This window comes from Geotrypetes seraphini, chromosome 2 (assembly GCF_902459505.1).
Source record: "Geotrypetes seraphini chromosome 2, aGeoSer1.1, whole genome shotgun sequence".
Taxonomy (NCBI): domain Eukaryota; kingdom Metazoa; phylum Chordata; class Amphibia; order Gymnophiona; family Dermophiidae; genus Geotrypetes; species Geotrypetes seraphini.
The window spans coordinates 373,493,350-373,518,518 of record NC_047085.1 but is presented as its reverse complement, the minus strand read 5'-3'; the positions used below and the strand labels follow the sequence as shown (position 1 = coordinate 373,518,518).

The following is a 25,169-nucleotide window of genomic DNA, read 5'->3' as shown; positions in this document are numbered from 1 at the left end:
CTCAGGGAGGCAGGAAGAAAAAGATTGCCAAGGCAACGCGATTGACTCACATTGCCTTTGCGATATACTGGTCGATCGCGCTCGACCATTTGAGCACCCCTGCTGTTATGGTATTCTGTCCTGACCTGAGGAAAGGGGTTTAGTCCCCCAAAAACTGCCTTATTTCCATTTCCTATTTATAAACTTTAATCAATAGATACAATACTACTGGATTCTACGTAAAGCAACAAAAAAAATTTTTCTACCTTTTGTCGTTTCTGCTTTAATCATCTTGTCTTCATTCTTCTTTCTAGCCAGCATCTGTCCGCTCTGTCTTCCTTGCAGCATCAGCCCCTTCCATCCACTGTCCGCCCTCTCCCCGTTCCATATGACATCTTCCCTCTTTTTATGCTCCTTCAATAAACTGTCTGTCTTGTGCCCCTTCTCTTCTCCTTTGTACATGATTGATTTCAGCTCTGCCACCTCTCCATTTTTCTCTCTCTGTCAACACCCCGTCCGCTATGCTCTGGCAACTCTCTCTTCTCCTTTCTTTCCTTTGCACCCCACAGTCTGGTATCTTCCCTTCCCTGATTCTCTGGCATCTCACTTCTTTCCTTTTCTTCCATCTCTCCCTCCCCCTCCATGCTCTGACATCTTCTCCTTCCTTTCCCCCTTCCTTTTCCCTTGGTCTGGCATACTTTCTTCCTTCCCTCCAATCCCTGGCATCTCGTTTCATTCCCTCCCTCGTCTTCTTTCTCCCTCCAGTTGGGTGCAGCAAGTCTCTCCCCCTCTGCTCCCTTTCCTCCTTCCGTCACCCAAGGCCTGGCGTCATGAACTTCGTCAGGCAGCAGCATTCACAATTCGCTGCTGTTGCCAGCTTCGGGCCTTCTTCTCTGTCGGGTCCTGCCTTCATAGAAACAGAAGTAGGCAGGACCCGGCAGAGAGGATTCTCCCATGTCTGTCACAACAGTAGACTATGAGCATTTCCTCCAGGAACTTGTCCAAACCTTTTTTAAAACCAGCTATATTAATCACTCTTACCAAATCCTCTGGCAATGCATTTCAGAGCTTAACTATTCTCTGAGTGAAAAAATATTTCCTCCTATTGGTTTTAAAAGTATTACTCTGTAACTTTTGAGTGTTCCCTAGTCTTTGTAAATCTTGATAAAACATTGATCTACTTGTACCTGTTCTACACCATTCAGGATTTTGTAGACTCAATCATATCTTCCCCTCAGCCATCTTCTTTTCCAAACTGATGAACAGTAACCTCTTTAGTCTTTGCTCATACACGAGGAGTTCCATCCCCTTTATCATCTTGGTCGCTCTTCTTTGAACCTTTTCTAGTGCCGCTTTATCTTTTTTGAGATAAGGAGGCCAGAGCTGAATGCAATACTCAAGGTGAGGTTGCACCATTGAGCGATACAGAGGCATTATAGCATTCTTAGTCTTGTTTACCATTTCTTTTCTAATAATTCCTAGCATCTTGTTTGCATTTTTGTTGCCGCCACCACACATTGGGCAGATGGTTTTTTCATTGTATTGTCTACAGTAACACCCAGATCTTTTTCTTGGTTGCTAACCCCTAAAGTGGACCCTAGCATCTGGTAACTGTGATTTGGGTTATGCTTACCAATGTGCATCACTTTGCATTTGTCCACGTTAAATTTCATCTGCCACTTGGATGCCCAGTCTTCCAATTTCCGAAGGTCTTCCTGCAATTTTTCACAATCTGCATGCATTTTAACAACTTTGAACAATTTAGTGTCATCTGCAAATGTAATCACCTCACTCATCATTCCAATTTCCGGATCATTTATAAATAAGTTAGATAGCACCAGTCCCAGTACAGATCCCTGTGGCATGCCATTCTCTTATTCAGCTCTGCTAAATCTTCACGGAGGTCACTGACTTTAGCTAGACCTTCAGTATTCGCAGCTGCAATTTCTCCCTTAATATCTGCAAACCAGGCTTGCAAGTCTCCTTTAATCATCCAACTGACCTCATGAAGGTGTATACCAATAGCTTTAGGACCACACACTGATGAAACCAGTGGTAAAACATGACCCAAGTTGGCAGCGGATCCTTGAAATGCTAAAATAAGTTGCTATTCATAAAGAGATTGTTTTCTTTTGTTAATAAATATAAAATAAAAAATAATATGCTGTATTCTTGTACAAAGTTATGGAGTAGAGTAGAGGAACAATTAACACTGACTGATGAGGAGGCAGGCAAGGCATGGGTTGAGTTGCCCATGGGAAAAGACTTGCCACTAGTGCTGCCCGATTCACGATTCGAATCGATTCACTGATTCATTTCAGGTGAATCGATTCAAAAACAAAAAAAATCGGCCTCCCAATTCATTATCTGACCCTCACCCCCTAAAGCAGGATCGGCAGTGCTGCCTCTTGCTGGGGTTCGAGGCTGCCTTCCAGCGCGGCTGGGTGCGAGAGAGCAGGCCAAGCTAAGGGGCCGGGGCGGTCATGCAGCAGGAGAGCCAGACCAAAAGCATGTTCCTGTGATGGGCCCTGGAAGTCAGTAAGCTTATTTATCTCAAATGTCTAGCTTTGTGTAGGTAGCCAGATGCATTTAAGCCAAGATATTATTTACACGGATATAGTAGACTAGTTACTGGCAAGCATTAATTCCTGTTTGGCATGCCTTGATCATGTCCGGTGTACAAAATGAATTTTGCCTCATCTGTCATGAGGAGAACTATAATTTTGTCATGCAGAAAATCTGATTTGGTTTTTAAAAGGATTGTAGGAGTCCTGAGATGACATGCACAATTATGGCAATCAGACTACCATGATTTTACAGTTATAGCCCATTAATTTTGGCAATTAATGTGCCATAACTGCAAAGCTTAAAAAAACACCCAATTAGGCAGGAAAATCGAATCAAAAAATCGATTCAATAGGCTGAATCGAATCGAAATATTTTTCCTGAATCGGGAAGCATTACTTGCCACTGAGGTCAGTGTGTATAGGTGGAGTACACTGGGAAGCATTGAACATTAGTAAAGCGTTGGGCTTGTAATGGGATTCTTTAAGTCCTTGTTATCTGCTCTATTAGGAAAAAAAAGAGAGACGACCAGAAACAGGACTAATAAGGATAAAGTGTGTGCAAGAATAATAACTTGTCTTATGTAGACTTCCAGGAGAATAGACTCTATCTATGGGCCAAGAACACTTGACCCTCATTGACACACATTTTCAGAGAGAAAATCAGAAATCTCAATATATGAGGGATTGTCTAGTTTTACACCCTTATAGCTCTACTGGGCAAATTGCAGCTCTATACTCTAGAAGAGCGCAGGGAAAGGGGTGACATGATAGAGACATTTAAGTACGTCACAGGTCGTGTCGAGGTGGAAAATGACATATTCTTTCCCAAGGGACCCTCGGTCACAAGGGGGCACCCGCTCAAACTCAGAGGAGGGAAATTTGGTGGTGACACCAGGAAGTATTTCTTCACAGAAAGGGTGGTGGATCAGTGGAACAAACTTCCGGAGCAGGTGATCAGAGCCACCAGCGTGCTCGACTTTAAGAATAAATGGGACATCCACGTGGGATCCCTGCGAGGGTCAAGTTAAGGAGCTGGGTCATTAGCACTCAGACTTAATGGGGTGGGTCAGTAGAGTGGGCAGACTTGGTGGGCTGTAGCCCTTTTCTGCCGTCATCTTTCTATGTTTCTATGTTTACTTAGTCTTTATTAAGTTCCATCCACTCAAGTTCTCTTACGTCGGCCTTTTATCATAGGAAATCTCAAAATACATTTTAACTTCTCTGTACCCAAAACACAAGACTGTTTGACTTTTTTTCCCATGACTCTGGACTGGTCCAAATTTTATCCTTCCCATCCACCTGGCGGATATCGCTCAGTGTTCTCATTGCTCTTTCTTCCTTGTTCTACAATATCCATCAGCCTTCATCCTTTATACTCCTTTGGTCTGATCATGTCTTGACTTTTTTTCTTTGATTCAATTTGAGAATTTTTAAAATTTATGTTCAGAATTATTAAATGGTCATGGTCAGTTTTTACAGTTAAAAAGGAATATCCTGTGGCAATGTCTGATTACCATAGGACAGCCATTGCTTCCATTTTAGTTGCAATAACTCTTCTTAAAATTGTGTCTTAAATCTGTGTTGTAATAATTCTGTATCTTATAATTATTTTATGTTAGAACTTTTTGTTAAGCATTTAGGTGCATGGCGTCTGGATCCATCCTCCTACACACATACATATGATCTCCATTTAAAGCTTGTGGTTAATTCAGAGAGTTCAGGAGGGCCTGCTGCTGTTTCAGTTTGGTTCAGAAACCCAACATGTAGTCTACAGTTTCCTCGGCACTTAATGATCATCCCACATACAGTATTTTAAGACAATGGAGAGGCATGCTGAGTTCTGATAGCATTTCATTGCTTGACATAATTCACATCTTGCTTGATACACATAAGCATGCGGATATCTGCACTCTGTTTGAACCTGTGTTTAAGGATATTTGATTTTTTTGACTCAACAACAAAAATAGTTTACGCAAATCAGCAGCTTGAGTGCTTAATGATTTACATTAAGACAAAGCTAGGCTAAAATCATAAAACTATTCTCAGTAGGAATAGTGTTTGGCATATTTGAAATGAGAAAAAAATCCCTAAATTATTAACAATATATATTTTTGCCTTTTAGATAGAAATTTGATTTGCAGTGCTTTCATATATGATAGCACGCAACTTTATCCTATTAATAGTGCATTTATGCTTTTATTTAAGATTTTCTTCATGTCCTTAAAGTCAAAGGCCGGATTCTTTAAACAGCGCCTAAATCGGACAACATCTAGAAAAATAGTGCCAGCCGTGTGTCAGTCATGTTTAGGCATCATTTACAAAATCGTGCTTAGTGGCGCCTATGTACTAACTTAGGTGCCAGAAATGTAAGCAAGGGCTTTAAAGGTCTACATTTCAGATGCCTTAGTTTTTGGGAAATTGTACATGCCGGTATCTAAGTCACACTCCGCTCATAAAAAACACCCACTTAGCATTAGGTGCCACTAAGCACCATGCAATAGGCATCTACCTTTAATAGAATCGGGTAGGCGCCTATCGCCCAATTTAATTTTTTTTCCGTTATTGAGGCTATTAAGAGGATTTTGCCAATTAAATTAGAAGCCCTTTAGAGAATCTGGCCCAATTTGGATTTTGTTTTTGCCAATTTTTTATTTTTTTTTTACATCCCATGGCCTTTGGAAGATTTCTTGGTCAGCCCCCTTTTTGCTGTTCAACCAACTTTTTGGAGGGTTTCATTTTGATGGTTTGGTTCTTCTATCTTGATCCTTTTTTGTTGATTGTTTTTGAGGAAAATCTGCTCAGAATGGACAAGAATCACGATGTCACTAACTGCATCTTCTGAACAACATATTACATAGTAAATGACAGCAGGTAAAGACCTGAACAGTCCATCCAGTCTGCCCAGTAGTCACACTCATTATACATTCATGGTTAAATTGTCTTAATATTTATCCCAGGACAAGCAGGCAGCATATTCTTGACTGATGGGTGACGGCACCGACGGAGCCCCGGTACAGACAATTTTAGAGTGATTGCACTCTAAGAACTTAGAAAGTTCTAGTTAGGCCGCACCGCGCGTGCGCGAGTGCCTTCCCGCCCGACGAAGGCGCGCGGTCCCCCAGTTTCTTAGTTTCCACAGAGCTAAGAAGTCGCGTGTTTCCAACGGCTGTTGGAAAAATTTTTTCAATTTTTTCTCGCCTTCCCGCTCGCGCATTATTTCTTGTCGTGAAGTGTTCACGTTATTGTTTTCTTTCTTTTCTTTAAAAATAAAAAGTCAATTTTTTCGACTTTTTTCCGGTCGGCCCCTGTGGGGCCTGTTGGCACCATCGAAGCCTTGGGCTTCGATTTTGCTACGGCCGTTTTTCCCTTCATGCCCCCTTCACCGGGTTTTAAGAAGTGTCAGCGGTGTGCATGTCCTATTTCCCTTTCCGACCCGCACAAGTGGTGCCTTCAGTGTCTGGGTCCGGACCATAGGGCTGAAACGTGCACCCGCTGCAGTTCTCTCCAAAAGAGAACTCTAAAGAATCGCCAAATTCAACAGCGGATTCTTTTCGGTTCCGCCATGGAAGTTCCCCCGACATCGACAACTTCCTCCAAATCGGTACCGGTGACTTCGACGCCGCAAGATCCATCCTCGGTGTCGCACCCTGTAGGTAAGCCGGCTAAGAAGCCATCCCCTACTGTCCTTGGCCCGCCAGTCGAACAAGCAGTGAGTCAAGCCCTGCAGACTGTGCGCCGGCTCCGCTCCCATTGAAGTCACTGCCTCTTCATCGGCATCGACTTCGCCTGAGCGTCGAGCTGCACCGCAGGTACCGAGCAAGAAAAAAGTGGTACCGGTGCCCTCGGGACCGTCTTTGGATGAGAGAATAGCATCCATCCTTCAGGTCCAGCTTAAGGAGCAATTACAACACTTGCTCCCGGCTCTACTAACTCCACACCTTCCAGTGTCGGTACCTACTGAGCCTTCGGTGCCGATTGTCGAACAGCCTATTCTGTCGGCATCGACGTTATCGGCACCGCAAAAATCTGTCTCTATGCCTGTTCTCTCGGCGGAACCGAAGTCTCTTCGACGCACTGCTTACTCGACTTCTGAGCCGGTACCGTTCTCTGACACCAGTACCGCTGTACAGTCACCCGGTACGGTGTCCATGCGATCAGGTAAATCGGTGCGCAAGACCAAGCATTACCGAACCTTCTACTCCCCTTTCTCAGGGCCATTTTTCATCTACGGGACCCTAATTTGTGGGATGATTCTGACGACCCTCTCGGTACCGAGGCAGATTATTCCTCGGATGAGGATGATCCATTGGTGCAGGATCCTGCTAGCAAGCCAGAGCACTCGACCTTCACCAAGTTTCTTAAGGAGATGTCAGACACTCTTTCCATCCCCCTAGAGTCTGACTCTAAAAAATCCAAGGCATTTCTTGATGCTTTGGATTTTGACCAGCCTCCTAAAGAATTTTTAAAGTTGCCCCTCCATGACATCTTGAGGGAAACTTTTTACAAAAATTTAGAAACCCCTCTAACTGTTCCAGGAGCCCCTAGGAAGCTGGAATCACTTTATAAAGTGATTCCTATTCCAGGGTTTGACAAACCCCAGCTGCCCCATGAATCTCTGCTGGTGGAGTCAACCCTCAAAAAATCGACAGGCCTCTGTCCCTCCTGGTAGAGAGGGCAAGGCCATGGATAAATTTGGCAAAAGACTTTACCAAAATGCAATGTTGGCCAACCGTTCAGGTAATTATGCGTACCACTTTTTTTACCTGAAACATCTGATTCAACAGGTGGCCTCTTTTCAAAAGTATCTTCCTGACCGCAAACTTCCTGCATTTCAACAATGCACTTCCAGTCTCCTGCAACTCAGGAAGTTTATGGTCCGTTCCATCTATGATACTTTTGAACTCGCATCCCGAGCCACGGCTATGTCTGTGGCGATGAGACGATTAGCATGGCTTCGAGTCTCAGACCTTGATGTGAACCACCAGGACCGCCTTGCCAATGCTCCCTGCCTGGGTGACGAGCTGTTTGGAGAGTCTATGGATACCACCACTCAAAAGCTCTCTGCCCATGAGACGAGGTGGGATACCTTGTTGAAAAATAAGAAGAAGCCTCCTCCTCCTCGTTTTTTTAGACAGCAACCTTCATATCAGAGGCGGTTTTCTGCTCGGCCGGTTCAGCCTCATCCTCCTCAACCTCGGAGGCAACGGCAACAGCATCAACAGGCTCGTCAGCAACAGCAGCCTGCCATCAAGCCTGTCACTCAGACTAAGCCGACTTAGCCCTTTTGACTCCCTTCTCCAGGGCATTGCCAGTCTTCCTCCCTCCTGTCCTCTTCCACAGCCCATAGGAGGTCAATTAAACATTTTTCACTCTCGATGGGAAGTAATCACCACCGACCAGTGGGTGCTCTCGATCATAGCCCACGGCTACTCCCTCAATTTTCAGACTCCTCTGCCGGTAACCTGCCAAAAGAGTCTGCTTCCAACAAGTCTCAGTCCCTCCTTCTCGCTCAAGAGGTTCAATCCCTCCTTCTTCTCAATGCCATCGAAGAAGTTCCTCAAGATCAGCGAGGTCAGGGATTTTACTCCAGGTACTTTCTAGTTCCCAAAAAGACCGGAGACCTCAGACCCATCTTAGATCTCAGAGATCTCAACAAATGTTTGGTCAAAGAGAAGTTCAAAATGCTCTCTCTTGCCACCCTCCACCCTCTTCTCACTCAGGGCGACTGGCTATGCTCCCTCGATCTCAAAGAGGCTTACACACATATTCCTATCCATCTGACGTCCAGGCAATATCTCCGCTTTCTCATCAATCAACATCATTATCAGTACAAGGTGCTACCCTTTGGTCTGGCCTCCTCTCCCAGGGTGTTCACCAAGTGTCTGATTGTGGTAGCGGCCTATCTCCGCTCTCACAATTTTCAAGTCTTTCCTTATATGGACGACTGGCTAATCAAGGCTCATTCACCTCAGGCGGTTCTGCTTGCCACCAATCAGACCATTCACTTCCTTCGACTGTTGGGGTTCGAAATCAATCTACCCAAGTCGCACCTCATTCTGACCCAACGGCTTCAATTCATTGGAGCCATTCTGGACACTGTTCTGATGAGGGCGTTTCTTCCATCCAACCACCATCAGACCATCCTTCATCTCTGTCAGCAGGTGTTTCAACAGATTACAATCTCTGCGAATCACATGATGGTGCTCTTGGGGCACATGGCTTCCACAGTACATGTCACCCCCTTTGCACGTCTCCACCTGCATACTCCTCAATGGACCCTAGCGACTCAGTGGTCACAAGCGACGGATCCTTGCTCACAACACATATCTGTGACCTCGTCTCTTCGACAGTCGCTTCTTTGGTGGTTGACATCTTCAAATCTATCCAGAGGTCTACTGTTCCATTTACCTCCTCATCATCTCGTCATCACCACAGACGCATCCCCTTATGCTTGGGGAGCTCACTTGAACGAATTCCAAACTCGGGGGTTTTGGACTGCTCAGGAAAAGAAACACCACATCAATTTCCTGGAACTCTGAGCAATGTTTTATGCCCTCAACATCTTCTCTTTCCTCAAGTACTTCTCATTTGCACAGACAATCAAGTTGCAATGTACTACATCAACAAACAGGGAGGGACAGGCTCTTGCCTGTTGTGTCAGGAAGCCCAACGGATTTGGTCTTGGGCGACAGCTCGTCATTTATTCCTGAAGGCTGTCTACATTCAAGGGGAGCAGAATTCCTTGGCAGACAATCTCAGCAGAATTCTCCAACCTCACGAATGGACTCTCGACCCCTTGACTCTCCAGTCCATTTTCGCTCAATGGGGCACTCTTCAAGTGGACCTCTTTGCAGCTCCTCACAATCATCAGCTGCCCCTGTTTTGCTCCAGACTCTACTTTCCTCACCGTCTGGCTCCCGATGCATTTCTCCTGGATTGGACCAATCTCTTCCTATATGCATTTCCTCCTCTACCGCTCATGCTGCGCACATTGTTCAAGCTCCGGAGGGAATGAGCCACCATGATTCTCATCGCTCCACGGTGGCCCAGGCAACATTGGAATTCCCTTCTACTTCAACTCAGTTCCAGGGAACCTATAATTGTTCCACTGTTTCCTTCTCTGCTTTCTCAGCATCAGCAGACCCTACTGCATCCCAACCTACAGTCTCTGCACCTGACAGCTTGGTATCTCTCGGGCTGACTTCGGCTTACTCACTCCTTTCTCAGCCTGTCCGCTCTATCATTGATGCTTCCAGGAAACCGGCCACGCTCCAGTGTTATCAACAGAAGTGGTCTCGGTTTTCTTCCTGGTGCCTCTTACATCACCATAATCCCATGTCTCTAGCAGTGGGACTGGTGTTGGACTATCTTCTTTCCTTGTCCGACTCTGATCTCAAATCTACTTCTATCAGAGTTCACCTTAGTGCCATTGCTGCTTTTCATGAGCCAATTCATGGAAAACCCCTCTCGGCTCATCCTTTAGTTTCTAGGTTCATGAGGGGACTTTTTAATGTAAAACCACCTCTCAAGCCCCCTCCTGTGGTCTGGGATCTCAATGTGGTTCTGTCCGCTTTAATGAAGCCTCCTTTCGAACCTTTGGCCACAGCGCATTTCAAATTTCTTACTTGGAAAGTGGTCTTTCTTATAGCTCTCACTTCTGCCAGGAGGGTCAGTGAGCTTCACGCACTAGTGGCCGATCCACCTTTCACTGTTTTTCACCATGATAAGGTGGTTCTCCGTACACATCCAAAGTTTCTCCCTAAAGTTGTGTCTGACTTTCATCTTAATCAGTCCATAGTCCTACCTGTTTTTTTTCCAAAGCCTCATTCTCATCCAGCTGAACAGGCTTTGCATACCTTGGACTGTAAATGTGCTCTGGCTTACTATCTTGACCGCACTAAGCCTCACAGATCATCTCCTGAACTGTTTTTGTCCTTTGATCCTAACAAGTTGGGTCATCCTGTATCTAAACGCACGCTATCCAATTGGCTTGCGGCTTGCGTTTCATTCTGTTATGCTCAGTCGGGCCTGACACTGGAAGGTTCTGTCACGGGCCACAAAGTTAGAGCTATGGCAGCGTCTGTAGCTTTCCTCCGCTCCACTTCCATTGAGGAAATCTGCAAGGCTGCTACTTGGTCCTCAGTTCATACTTTTACATCTCACTATTGTCTGGATGCATTCTCCAGACGGGATGGACACTTCGGCCAATCTGTTTTACAAAATTTATTTTCCTAATGGCCAACCTTCCCTCCATCCCTCTTTTTGTTAGCTTGGAGGTCACCCATCAGTCAAGAATATGCTGCCTGCTTGTCCTGGGATAAAGCACAGTTACTTACCATAACAGGTGTTATCCAGGGACAGCAGGCAGATATTCTTGCATCCCTCCCACCTCCCCGGGTTGGCTTCTTAGCTGGCTTATCCTAACTGGGGACCGCGCGCCTTCGTCGGGCGGGAAGGCACTCGCGCACGCGCGGTGCGGCCTAACTAGAACTTTCTAAGTTCTTAGAGTGCAATCGCTCTAAAATTGTCCGTACCGGGGCTCCGTCGGTGCCGTCACCCATCAGTCAAGAATATCTGCCTGCTGTCCCTGGATAACATCTGTTACGGTAAGTAACTGTGCTTTCTGGGCTATAGACCATAGAAGTCCACCCTGTAATGTCATTAGGTTCCCACTTCTGGAGTTGCCATTGAGGCACACTCCAGCCTATCCTAACCATTCTGTCACTGAAACTTCCATCAAAGCCCTCCTCAGCACATCCTAAACCAAATCACCATTTACAGGACACAAACCTTGCAGGGTTGCCCAGTACTGGCCTCAATTTGTTTTATACCATTCATTTTCTAATTACAGATCCTCTATGTTCATCCCATGCTTTTTTTAAATTCTGTCACCATTTTCATCTCCACCACCTCCCTTGGGATGGCATTCCAGGCATCTACCACACACTCCATGAAAAATAATTTCCTAACATAAGAACATAAGCAGTGCCTCTGCTGGGTCAGACCTAAGGTCCATCGTGCCCAGCAGTCCGCTCACGCGGCGGCCCAACAGGTCCAGGACCTGTGCAGTAATCCTCTATCTATACCCCTCTATCCCCTTTCCCAGCAGGAAATTGTCCAATCCTTTCTTGAACCCCAGTACCGTACTCTGCCCTATTACGCTCTCTGGAAGCGCATTCCAGGTGTCCACCACACGTTGGGTAAAGAAGAACTTCCTAGCATTCGTTTTGAATCTGTCCCCTTTCAACTTTTCTGAATGCCCTCTTGTTCTTTTATTATTCGAAAGTTTGAAGAATCTGTCCCTCTCTACTCTCTCTATGCCCTTCATGATCTTATAAGTCTCTATCATATCCCCTCTAAGTCTCCTCTTCTCCAGGGAAAAGAGACCCAGTTTCTCCAGTCTCTCAGCGTATGAAAGGTTTTCCATCCCCTTTATCAGACGCGTCGCTCTCCTCTGAATCCTCTCGAGTAACGCCATGTCCTTCTTAAGGTACGGCGACCAATATTGGACGCAGTACTCCAGGTGTGGACGCACCATCGCCCGATACAATGGCAGGATAGCTTCTTTCGTTCTGGTTATAATACCCTTCTTGATTATGCCTAACATTCTGTTTGCCTTCTTAGCAGCCGCTGCGCACTGTGCCGTCAGCTTAATTGTCATGTCCACCATTACCCCCAAGTCCCTTTCTTGGGTAGTCTCATTTAATAACATCCCTCCCATCGTATAGTTGTACCTCGGGTTTCTGTTTCCCACATGTATTACTTTACATTTCTCAACATTGAACTTCATCTGCCATCTCGTCACCCATTCCCCTAGTTTGTTCAAGTCCCTTTGCAATTCTTCGCAGTCCTCTTTAGTCCGAGCTCCACTAAATAGTTTGGTGTCGTCTGCAAATTTTATTATTTCGCACTTCGTCCCTGTTTCTAGATCATTTATGAATATATTAAATAGCAGCGGCCTGAGCACTGAGCCCTGCGGGACCCCACTCGTGACCCTCCTCCAGTCCGATTAGTGGCCCTTCACTCCTACCCTCTGTTTCCTACCCACCAACCAGTTTCTGATCCATCTATGTACGTCTCCTTCCATCCCATGGTTCTTCAGTTTCCTGAGTAGGCGTTCATGGGGCACCTTGTCAAAGGCTTTTTGGAAATCTAGATATATGTTGTCTATGGGATCTCCTTTGTCCATCCGTTTGTTAATTCCTTCGAAGAAGTGCAATAAGTTCGTTAGGCACGATCTCCCCTTGCAGAAACCATATTGGCTGGTTATCAGAAGTTCGTTTCTTTCAAAATGTTCATCGATATTTTCTTTTATCAGTGCTTCCGCCATTTTCCCCGAAACCAAGGTCAGATTCACCGGTCTGTAGTTTCCCGGGTCACCTCTTGATCCCTTTTTAAAGATGGGCGTAACATTGGCTATCTTCCAGTCCTCCGGGATCATGCCATTACTCCTAAGTCTGCCATCCCATAACCTCAGTTCATGCTAGAGGTCTGAACAGGAACGGGGATCACGGGAATCCCGCGGGGGTCCCATGGGAATCCTCCCCTAACCCACGGGACTCCCACGGAGACCCCCCCTCTAGCCAACGGGACTTGGAAGCAGGGTTCGTCCATATAATATAATGGGCTCGTCAGCCTTAGTAAAAGAGGGGGTTTATAAGTTAATTACCTGAACAGAAAACAAAAAAAGGGTTCCACCAAAGAGATTCCACAAGGTAAACAGCAGCGCAAACACAAAAGAAACTGGAATTGATGATCCTGTTAGAAGTAATTGCTGCTTTTTATGGGGACGGGCGGGGGTGGAGATAATTCCTTGCGGGGATGGGTGGGGACGGAGAGAATCCTGAAGGGACAGGTGGGGAGAGAGAGGATCCTGGCGGGGACGGGTGGGGATGGAGAGGATCCTGGCGGGGATGGGTGGGATTACTGTCCCTGCGCAACTCTCTAGTTCATGCCCCCTAGTTTTACCATTTTCCTTTCTCTGGAAAAGATTTGTTTCTATATTCAAACATCTGTTTCATATCTTCCCTGTCCCTCCATTCCTCTAGAGCAGTGGTCTCAAACTCAAACCCTTTGCAGGGTCACATTTTGTATTGTAGGTACTTGGAAGGCTGCAGAAAAAATAGTTAATGTCTTATTAAAGAAATGACAACTTTGCATGAGGTAAAACTCGTTATAGTTTATAAATCTTTCCTTAATTGTTTTGATAATTTCAGCTATACACAGCTGAAAGCAGTGCAACATGCAGATAGTGAAGTTTAGATAGCTTTTCATTTTCTGCATTTTGCATTGTTTTCAGATGTGTATAGCTGAAATTATCAGAAGCAATTAAGGAAAGATTTATAAACTATAAAGAGTTTTACCTCATGCACAATTGTGATTTAGATTCTAAAGTATAAACTGCAAGAGACAAGATTGTACAGGAACATCAACACTTCCTTTCTTCTATTGGTTACACCTCTTTTTATACAGCCCAGCATCCTTCTGGCTACAGCTACCATCTTGTCACACTATTTCGTCACCTTCAGATCCTCAGACACTCACCCCAAGGTCCCTCTCCTCATCTGTGCATATCAGCCTCTCATATCCTCACACATACATCACTCTGCACTTAAATTTTCTTTGCCAAATATTAGACCATTCTTCTAACTTTCACAGATCCTTTTTCATGTTTCTATTCCCTCTGGAGTGTCTACTCTGCTACAAATCTTGGTATCATCCACAAAAAGGCAGACCTTACAGTCTCAAATCCTTCAGCATTGACCCCAACACCGATCCTTGTGGCACTCCACTACTCAGCTTTCCTTCCTCTGAGCAAATTCCATTAACCACCAACCTTTGGCTTCTGTCCGTCAATAATTTCTAAGTCAGTGGTTCCCAAACCTGTCCTGGGGGACCCCCAGCCAGTCAGGTTTTCAAGATATCCCTAATGAATATGCATGAGAGAGATTTGCATATAATGGAAGTGACAGGTATGCAAATCTCTCTCATGCATATTCATTAGGGATATCTTGAAAACCTGACTGGCTGGGGTCCCCCAGGACAGGTTTGGGAACCACTGTTCTAAGTCAAGTTTATTCAAAAGCCTCTTATGCAGAACCATGTTAAAGGCTTTGCTGAAATCTAAGTAAATTACATCTAGCGTATGACCTCAATCCAGTTATTCTCATCGCTCGGTCAAAGAATTCAATCAAATTCATTTGACACAATTTACCTTTAGTGAACCATATTGCCTCAGATCTTATAATCCTTTAGATTCTAAGAAGTTCACTATCCTTTCCTTCAGCAATGCTTCCATTATTTTTCCAATAACCAAAATGAGGCTTACCAGCTTGTAATTTTCCGTTTCATTTTTGTGACCACTTTTGTGAAGAGGGATCATATGTGCTCTTCTCCAATCCCACGGAACCTCTCCCATCTCCAAGGAGTTATTGAACAAATCTTTAAGAGGACCCGCCAGAACCTCTCTTAGCTCCCTTGATATCCTGGAATGGATGCCGTCTTGTCCCATAGTTAGAACATAAGCAATGCCTCCGCTGGGTCAGACCTGAGGTCCATCGTGCCCAGTAGTCCGCGCATGCGGTGGCCCACCTTGAATTTTTCAAGTTATTCATAAACACTTTCTTGAGTAAACAATGCAGTATCCACTCCATTCTCACTTGTAACTTTGCCAGCCAATTGCAACCCTTCTCCAGGATTTTCTTCTTTGAACACAGAGCAGAATATTTGTTTAGCAAATTAGCTTTTTCCTCATCAGTCTCCACATACAGTTTATAGCATCTTTCAGTCACACAATTCCATTTTTGCCTTCCTGTTTTCACTAATATACTTGAAAAAAAAAAATTGTCACCCTTTTTGCATTTCTAGCCATTTGCTCTTCAGCTTGCACTTTCACCAGGCATATCTCTCTCTTGGCTCCTTTCAGTTTCATCCTGTATTCCTTTCTGTGCTCCTCTTGAGTATTTTGTATTTCATAAAGGCAATCTCTTTTGTCTTTATTTTTTCCATCACTTCTTTGGAAAACCATATTGGTTTCCTTTTTTTCTTGCTTTTGTATATTTTCCTCACATAAAGTGGGGAGTGGCCAATTTTATTGCTCCTTTCAGCTTGGACCACTGTTTTTCAACTTCTGTTTTATCATCACATCCTATCAGCTCTTTCTTCAGGTACTCCCTCATTTTACTAAAGTACACACATTTGAAATCCAGAACTTTGAGTTTTATGTAGCTATCCTCCACTTTAGCTGTTATATCAAATCAAACCGTTTGATGATCAGTATCACCCAGGTGGGCACCAGCTTGGATGCTAGAGATACTTTTCCCATTTGTGAGCAGCAGATCCAGCATCACTGCTTCCTTCATGGGTTCTGTCACCATTTCCCTGAGGAGAACATTTTGAAAGGCATCTACAATCTCTCTGCTTTTTTCCAGTTTTGTAGACGGAACTTTCCAATCCACATCCAAAAGGTTGAAATCACCCAGAAGTAGCACCCCCCGTTTCTTCCCCAACTTCTGGATATCTGCAACCAGGTCTTTATCAAGTTGCTCCAATTGTGTCAGAGGTCTGTAGACAACACCGAAAGAGATAGAAGTTCCACCTTCTCTTTTGAAAGCTATCCATATCACTTCTTCCTTTCCCCAGGCCCCCTACATTTCAATAGCTTGGATATAGTTCTTCACATAGAGAACTACTCCTCCACTTTTTCGGCCATCCCGATCCTTCTTAAAAAGATTATAGCCAAATATGTTAGCATCGCATCCATGGGAATCATTGAACCATGTTTCTGTGATAGCAACATGATCTAAATCTGCCTCTAACATCAGGGCCTGCAAATCATGAACTTTGTTGCTTAGACTACGAGTGTTTGTGCTCATTGCTTTCCAGCTACCTTTCAATAGTACTCTCATTTTTTTGCATAGTTTTTTGGCTAGTCTCACTTCCTACTGCATTACTAAGAAGTGAATTGCTAAGATTGTAGCTGGATTTTTTACATTACTATCTTTACTACTGTTAATCTTGTCTTTTGCTGGGGGAGTCACCAGGCGTGGCCTGCGTCCATATGCTACCTCCACCTTCTAGTTTACCTAAATGCCTGAATTTCTCAACAAGGATTCTTTTTTCCTGCCATAGTAAGATGCAGCCCATCATTAAAATATAGGCTTTTGTTTTTCCATGTGTTGCCCCATCCTCCCATGTACTTAAAGCCTTCTCAATGATACCAAACTCAGAGCCACCTATTGAAGTTCTCAGAATTTTGTAATCTTTCCTCTCCCTTTCAATAAGTAGGCAGTATTTCTGAAAAGGCTACTGTCTTTATGAAAGGTTTAACCCCTCCCCAGCTCCCAAAAAGCTTTCTATGCCCCAAGTGGGGTAGTGTTGGCCAGGCCATTTTGTTCCCAAATGGATAACAACATCAATGTTAGAATCCTTAGTTTCTTCTCTAATTATAGTCAGTATTTGCCTGGTACCCCTGGTAGCTGAGGATCCTGGAAGGCATTGCACTATTTTGGGCTCTTTGAATTGCATTCCAAGGTTAATTTCTCTGATGATGGAATCTCCTAGCAGCAATAATTTTCCTGATTGAGCTTGAGCTTTTTTATTTATGCTGAAGGGGTTCTTTACTTTTTGAGCTATCTTCACTGATTCTAGTTCTACCTCAGTTTTTTTTTCTGGAACATCATAATGCTTTACTGGAGCAAAGGAGTTCTGCAGGGGCAACAATTATGAGGGTAGGTGGTTTGTGTCACACATGTTAGTCTACCTGAGTCTACTATGATCCATCTGCTCCTGGGTTGTTTTAATCTTTTAAGCAATGGTAGTAAATTGATATGATTCTGTGGAGTGATGGAAGCTGCTTTAATTGTATCCAATTCCTGCTTAAGTTTGAGTCTGTTCCCCAATAAATAGCAAGGATGTCAAAATCATCAAAACAAAAGGATCTCAGATCTATGTATTCTGTTAGAAAGGATAAGTTGCTAAATATGTTTAGCTACAATATGGAAATCAGTCTACATAGTCACAAGCCATCACTATTTAGATAATCACCTCCAACCTAACAGCAAGTTTATAAACTCTTTTTGAGGGATAGAGGCCAATTCCAGCTGCTGTATATATCTCATGTCTGATTTCAATTTTTCTAGTCTGTTCCGTTTTACTAAAAACAAAAAGTAACAGCTCAAACCAGCGTTGTTCAACATCAGTCCTCAAGGGCCGAAATCCAGTTGAGTTTTCAGGGTTTCCCCATTGTATGCAAATAGATCCCATGCATATTCATTGGGGAAACCCTGAAAACTCAACTGGATTGCGGCCCTCAAGGACCGACGTTGGACAACACTGATTCAAACCTATCAAAAACAGTTCTGTCACCATTTTTGCTATATTCTTATTGTCTCTTTCCTTTTTTGTTTGAAATAAACCTTACCTTAGCAATTCTATATATTGATTGTTGTGAATTGCTTGACCTTGAAGCAAACAAAATTATTCAGGTGTTGCAGCTGTTCTGTGAGTCAGAAGTTCAGTCATACAAACTTGTTCTACCTTCTGGAATTAACCTCATTGGCTTAATTTTAAAACAGAGGTACACTTCTTGTTCATGGGTGTGTAAGAGCCACCAGGTGTTCTCGGTAAAGCTCCAAGATTTTCCTAGAAAGCTCTAAAAATCATGTTCTAGTTGACAACGTCAAGATATCACCATATATCTGATTGGTTTACTGTTGTCTTTAGGGAAAGCCTATTACAGATTTGCAACCTTGTCTCTTTAATGTAAAATATATTTTTGTATTGATTTTTAAAATTTTGTTATTGGATTTCCTTAGAACGCCAACAATGGCTGGAGGCCTGTTCTCAATAGACCGAGATTACTTTCAAGAGATTGGAACTTATGATGCTGGAATGGATATATGGGGAGGAGAAAACTTAGAAATTTCTTTTAGGGTAAGTAAAGTTCACCTAAAGAAAAATAATTCCTTTTTTGTAACCAAGCTCAAACTGTTTCCTTCATGGACTGTAATTACACGTCTGACTTTCTAAGATTTAACTAGAGGGCACTTGAAGATACTGGGATGAAACTTAGCATAAAGGAAAAAAATGTATAAAATAATATAGAGTTTGAAATTGAGCCAAATTTGTCTGGATGTTCCAAAGAAATATGCCCTCTAAAAATTGCCCAAAGCATTTCTATTGGAGACAGAATTCCAGCATTTGCAGTCTAGAAACTTACTTAAAGTAAAACTTATCAATTAGGAAATTTTCTTCTTTTAAATACCTTTACGAGTCTCTATTCTCCCAACATTCTGAACTTTCTCCACTCCTGGAATCTGCCACACCATTAACAGTTGTTTTGCCACACCATTAACAGTTGTTTTGCCACACCATTAACTTCTCCTACCCTTAATAGGGAAGGGAATGGGACTTAAATATACTGCTTTTTTTGTGGTTACACATTCAAAGCAGTTTACATATAAACAGGTACTTATTTTGTACCTGGGACAATGGAGGATTCAGTAACTTGCCCAGGGTCAAAAGGAGCAGCACTGGGATTTGATCCCACAAACTCTAGATGCAGAGGCAGTAGTTCTACCATTAGGCCACTCTAATACTATCCCATAATTGTCCCCACCCCAAAAGCTATTCTGCACAACTACCTTGTCACAGTTAACGGTCTCACCTCCAAAAACTAAAACCCTAAAATTATTCCACAAACCAACCCCTCCCTCCAAAAACTATTCTCCCCCCCCCCCCCAACTGAACTGCTAATCACAAACTACTCCAAACCTCACAACTGCTCTGCAGTCTTTCCAACTGCAACTGGAAGAACAACATCTGGATATTAAGGGTTCTCAAGGATGCAGAGGGGCCAGACATTGTGAGCTTTTTTGGAGAAAATTGTTCTGTAGCTTCTTGGATTTTATCTTTTACTCAATCTTTTGAGATTGAATGGGTCATTGAGTGCCATTCCACCATTCCTCAAGTAGCATATTGCTGTGGCCAAAGCTTACAAAATTATTGCGTTAAACCCAAGCTTTGGATATTCCAACCAATACTAAATTGAGATCCTCCCTTTAACTCCAATGGGCAAAAGATTTTATTTGTACCTGACTGCTATAGCCACTGCACAGAAAAAGGTTTTTCTGGTTTGCATCAACATTGTAAAGAACCAGATGTGCCATATGGACTCATATATCCTAAAGGAAGTTCATTATCCTTTCTTTCAGCAGCACTTCCATTATTTTTCCAACAACCGAAGTGAGGCTTACCGGCCTGTAGTTTCTCGCTTCATCTCTGTGACCACTTTTGTGAATAACTACTTTTACTACTTCTTCTAGTTCCAGAGTTTAACTATATCATGCCTGAAAAAAATACTTTTTTCCCCTGTTTGTTTTAAATGTGCTGCTGTGTAAGTTCTTGGAGTATACCTTAATCTTTACTTTATGAAAGAGTAAACAATTGATTCACGTTTATCTTTTCCACCCCATTAAGGATTTTATAGACTTCTGTAATATCTCCCCTGAGCCATCTCTTCTTCAAGTCCTAACCTCTTTAGCCTTTCTTATATAGATTCATTCCATCCACTTAATCATTTTGATCATTATTCTCTTTACCTTTTCCAGTTCCATTATATCTTTTTTGAGAAGAAGTGTTTCACTGTGAAATGTTATAGAGGCATTATAATATTCTTTGTATTATTTTATGTTCCTTTCCTATTAATTCCTAATGCTCTGTTTGCCTTTTTGGCTGTTACCATACACAGAGCAGAAGATTTCAGTGTAATGTCCATGATGACACCTAATTACTTTTCCTCAGTGGTGACTCCTAATGCATCATGTAACTTTAATTTGGATTATTCTTCCCAGTGTTTGTCACTTTGCATTTGTTCACATTAAATTTCTTCTCCAATTTGGATGCTCTCTTCCTACCTTCCAGAGTCATCCACCAATTCCTCAGCGTGTTTTAACAACTTTACTAATGACATAAAAATATTCAAATTTGATTACCTCTCTCATTGTTCCCATTTCCAGATAATTCGAAAAGATGTTAAATAGCACTTGGTTCCAGTACAGATCCTTTGGAGTTACATTGGTAGTACAGCTATGTTGTAATTATATTGTGCATTTACTTTTTGAATGATGCACAACAATTTCTCATAATAGGAGATTGATGAGACTGTTGTATGGCCCCTGTAACAGGCAAACCGCCAAAAGATAGGCCATGTCGAGTTTCTGAATACATATTGCTTTCTCATCTAAGAGCTCAACTACATTACTTTCTCCTACATCCCACTTGTGTTTTACTTTTGCAGTTTTCATCTTTGTTCCCTCTGCTTGTTTTGTACTCCATTATTAACCTTCCTTCATTTAGAGAACTGCTCATTTAACCCTATTCTCTGTTTTCTGTTTTTTAACCAGTTCCCAGTTCAAAACGCAACATTGTCTCCTATCTGATGGTCTTTTAATTTTCTCAGGAGTCTCTCCTGAGGAACTTTGTCAAAATCTAGGTACACTCACCTTTATCCACATGTTTATTCACCTCCTTCAAAACAATGTAGTCAGTTGGTGAGGCAGGACTTCCCTTGTCTGTGTGAGGCAGGACTTCCCTTAGTCTGTGTTCGGTAATTTTGTTCTTTATAATAGTTCTACCAATTTGCCTAGCACAAATGTCAGACTTATCAGTCTATAATTTTCCTGGGTCACCCCTGGAACTGTTTTTGAAAATTGACGATGTGTTGACTATTTTTCAGTCTTCAGGTGCCATGGATGATTTTAATGACAAGTTACAAATTACCAATAGTAAATCTGCAGTTTCATTTTTTTTACTTTTATGTACCCTGGGACATATACCATCTGGTCATGGTGATTTGCTGATCTTTGACTTTTCGATTTGGCTGCTTATATCTTCCAAGCTCATTAAGATTTGTTTAAGTTTCTCTATATCATAAACCTGAAATTCCATTTTCCCTGGTACAAGTAATTCCATTACAAACTTCTCTTTATAGAATGAAACAAATAATTTATTTAGCAGCCCTTTTACCTAAAGCACGGGTAGGCAATTCTGGTCCTCGAGAACCGGAGCCAGGTCAGGTTTTCAGGATATCCACAATGAATATGTATGAGAGAGATTTGCATGCACCGCCTCCTTGAGATGCAAATCTATCTCGTGCATATTCATTATGGATATCCTGAAAACCTGACCTGGCTCCGGCTCTCGAGGTCCGGAATTGCCTACCCCTGACCTAAAGTATAGAGCTTGCTAATAGATTATGCCATGTGGCCCATATGAATAAAATAGAACATGCAACATTTAGCGTGTACCAGTGTCTATTCATCCATCCAATTAGTCTCTTCACTATGGTTATATCCTCCCTGAGTTCTTTTTTTTTAACTCCTTGATGATCTAACAGTCCAGTTGATTCCTTCAAAGGCTTTCTGCTTCTAATGTACCTGAAAAGTTTCTGTTATGAGTTTACTTCTGTGGCAAGCTTCTTTTCTAGCTGCCTTTATTAATGCTTTGCATATAATTTTTCAGTGCTTATTCTGAATCTGACAAGAGTGGGAGCTATTTTAGATCTAGTCCTTAATGGGATTAAGGTCTTAGTGCAAGAGGTAACAGTGTTGGGGCTCCATTGGGAAACACTGATTATAATATGATTAAATTTGAGTTAATAGCTGAAGTCACTAAGAAAATCTATTTAATTTTCAAAACAGCAACTATGATAAAACAAGGAAAATTTCTTTATAAAGGAAAGCTAAAAGGAGCAGTTGCAAAGGTTAGAACTTTAAATCGGGCATGGACATGGTTTAAAAATATCATCTTGGAAGCCCAAGACTAGATAGAAACATGATGGCAGATAAAGGACAAATGGCCCATCTAGTCTGCCCATCCACAGTAATCATTATCTCTTTCCCTCTCCGAATAATCCCACATGCCTATCCCAGGCCCTTTTGAATTCAGACACAGTCTCCGTCTCTATCACCTCTTCTGGGAGACTGGTTCAGGTCCAGTCTAAGGAAATACTTTTTTTACAGAAAGGGTGGTAGATGCATGGAACAGTGTGCCGGTAGAGGTGGTGGAGACAGAGACTGTATCTGATTTTCAAGAAAGCCTGGGGTAGTCACATGGGATAGGTTACAGCGGATGGGCAGGGCCATTTGGCCTTTTATCTGCCATTATGTTTCTATGTTTAGTGCATCTGGGCCTTAAATGTGAAATTGCTGATCTTTCATTAAAACCATCCATAATACCTGAAGATTGGGAGGTAGCTAATTTTATGCTAATTTTTAAAAAGGGGATCTAGAGCTGATCTGGTAAACTATAGACAGGGATGCCTGATGTCAGTATAATTTGGTTTATGATAATAGCGTCAACATTTTGTTTTATTTTTTAACTTGTTCTGATAACTTTAACTTGTTTTTCTTTTAAAGACCTGGTGCTAACAAATTGCTTTTAGTTGTTTCTAGAAGTGAAAAAAATATGGGTAAAACTGATGGGGAAATCTGAGAAAAGATAACTAAAATTTCCATACACCAAAAAATGTTTTAATGAATTATGTTAGAGCAAACAATCTATAATGCAACAGTCCAAACCCCATCCTTTTAGAGAAAAATAAGTTATAGAAATTCACACATATGAGGGTGAATCAAAAATTAAAGACAATTGTTAAATTACGCAATAACCAGAACAGAGCTAGCAAAATGCAACATATGTACTCGTACATTGCTTGTTGGATAGTTTATCCATGCACATTGCAGCACTCAGCCATTAGTCATGTAGCAGCCATGAGGTCAGAAATATGAAAGCTTCATTGCAAGTTTGCACCATCAGAGAATAACATGCAATAATGTGTTTTCTTTGGGTAGAGGGAGTGAAATCTGTGGAAATTCATCATTGCATATTGACTCAGTATGGACATAGCACCATGAATCAATGAAAGGCTTATGAGTGGGTAAAAAGTTTTAAAGCAAGAACATGTGTAACTGATGAAATTCGTTCTGGTCCCCATCAACATCACGCATGGAAGAGCACGTTGACAGGGCAGATGCTTTGATTAGTGAAGACTGACGGATGACGATGTCTCAATTGGCTGCAGATTTGGATATCAGCTTTGGATCTGCATTTTCCATAATGTATGATGACTTAGGATACAGGCAAGTCTGTGCACGATGAGTTTCCAGACAACTTACTGATCTGCACAAGCAACAGCATGTGGAGGTTGCCACCCAGTTCTTGTGATGGTATGAAGAAGATCCGAGTATTCTGGAGAGAATTGTCACAAGCAGCAAGATGGGGGTGCATCACTACGACCCAGAGAGCAAAAGACAAAGCATGGAGTGGAGACATTCATTTTCTCCAGCAAAGAAAATATTCAAACATTATCCCTCCTCCAAGAAAATCATGTTAACCTTCTCTTGGGACATGAAGGAGCCTATTCTAGCGCATTTCCAAGCACATGGGCAAACAGTGAACAGTCAAATTACTGTGCATTGCTGCGAAATGAACTTAAACCTGCAATTCACAGAAAAAGAAGAGGGATGTTGTTCAAAACAGTCTTTCTGCACCATTACAATGCACATCCTCATACAGCAGCAGCAGCACCAATAGAAGAGACAGTGCAACAGCTCGGGTTTGAACATCTTCCACATTCTCCTTATGGCCCGGATCTGGTGCCTAGCAATGATCACATCTTCAGTCCATTAAAGGAGACGCTGTGGGGTCGCAGATTCACCTCTAATGATGAAGTAAAGGAAGAGTGCTCACCTGACTTCAGGAACAGCTGAAAAACTTATTCTCTGCAGGAATGCAGAATCTAGTTGAACGATACAACAAATGCATCGTTTTCTACATGGGGATTATGTGAATATGTGATATGTTCAAATGCTCACAGTTCTATTAAAACCATTAAATATATTTTGCCTTTACTTTTTGATTTACACTCGTATAACCTTTTTTACTGCTTATTGACCCATGACATGAAAAACTCGACTTTCTCAATATTTTGGATTGAGACTTTCATAGTTACCTTTTCCCAGAGACAATCACATATAGCTTATTAAATATAGAAAATCTGTATTTTTCCAACTCTTTAAAAATAATAAAATATCCATGTTACAAACAACAACTCCAACCCCCACCACAACCACATTTATCAGGCTGCGCTAGAAGTTTTTAGTGCAGGCCAGTGAGGTAAATGCTCAGACACTCATAAGAGCACAGAATATACCATTAGAATCTATGTTTAACTCATATTAAGCAAATATGTGCAATTTGCATGCTAGGTGCTTATAGTTCTGTTTTTACGAAGTAGCTCTAAATATATAATATTGATAAATAATTTGTAAATTTCCATTACTAAATGAGTTTTCTGCCATCATTTCTAGATCTGGCAATGTGGGGGTTCTTTGGAAATCGTGACCTGTTCACATGTCGGGCATGTGTTTCGAAAAGCCACTCCTTATACATTTCCTGGTGGTACAGGGCAGATCATTAACAAAAACAACAGACGACTAGCTGAAGTCTGGATGGATGAATTCAAAAACTTCTTCTACATCATATCCCCAGGTAAATAATCAGGCTCATAATCGAAAAGCATAGATGTCCAAAAAGCATCTTAAATCAGCACTTGGACTCCGA

At 42.3% G+C, this 25,169-nt stretch overlaps 1 protein-coding gene across 2 annotated transcripts in view; it reads left to right on the top strand.

The window, feature by feature from the left end:
• GALNT1 (polypeptide N-acetylgalactosaminyltransferase 1) overlaps window positions 1-25,169 on the top strand; it is a 173,538-nt gene that overhangs the window by 120,736 nt on the left and 27,633 nt on the right. For both annotated transcript variants that reach the window (XM_033930620.1, XM_033930621.1), the window contains 2 exons: window positions 18,362-18,479; window positions 24,917-25,097. In XM_033930620.1, coding sequence (XP_033786511.1) covers window positions 18,362-18,479; window positions 24,917-25,097 — 299 coding nt within the window. The remainder of the gene's footprint in view (window positions 1-18,361; window positions 18,480-24,916; window positions 25,098-25,169) is intronic.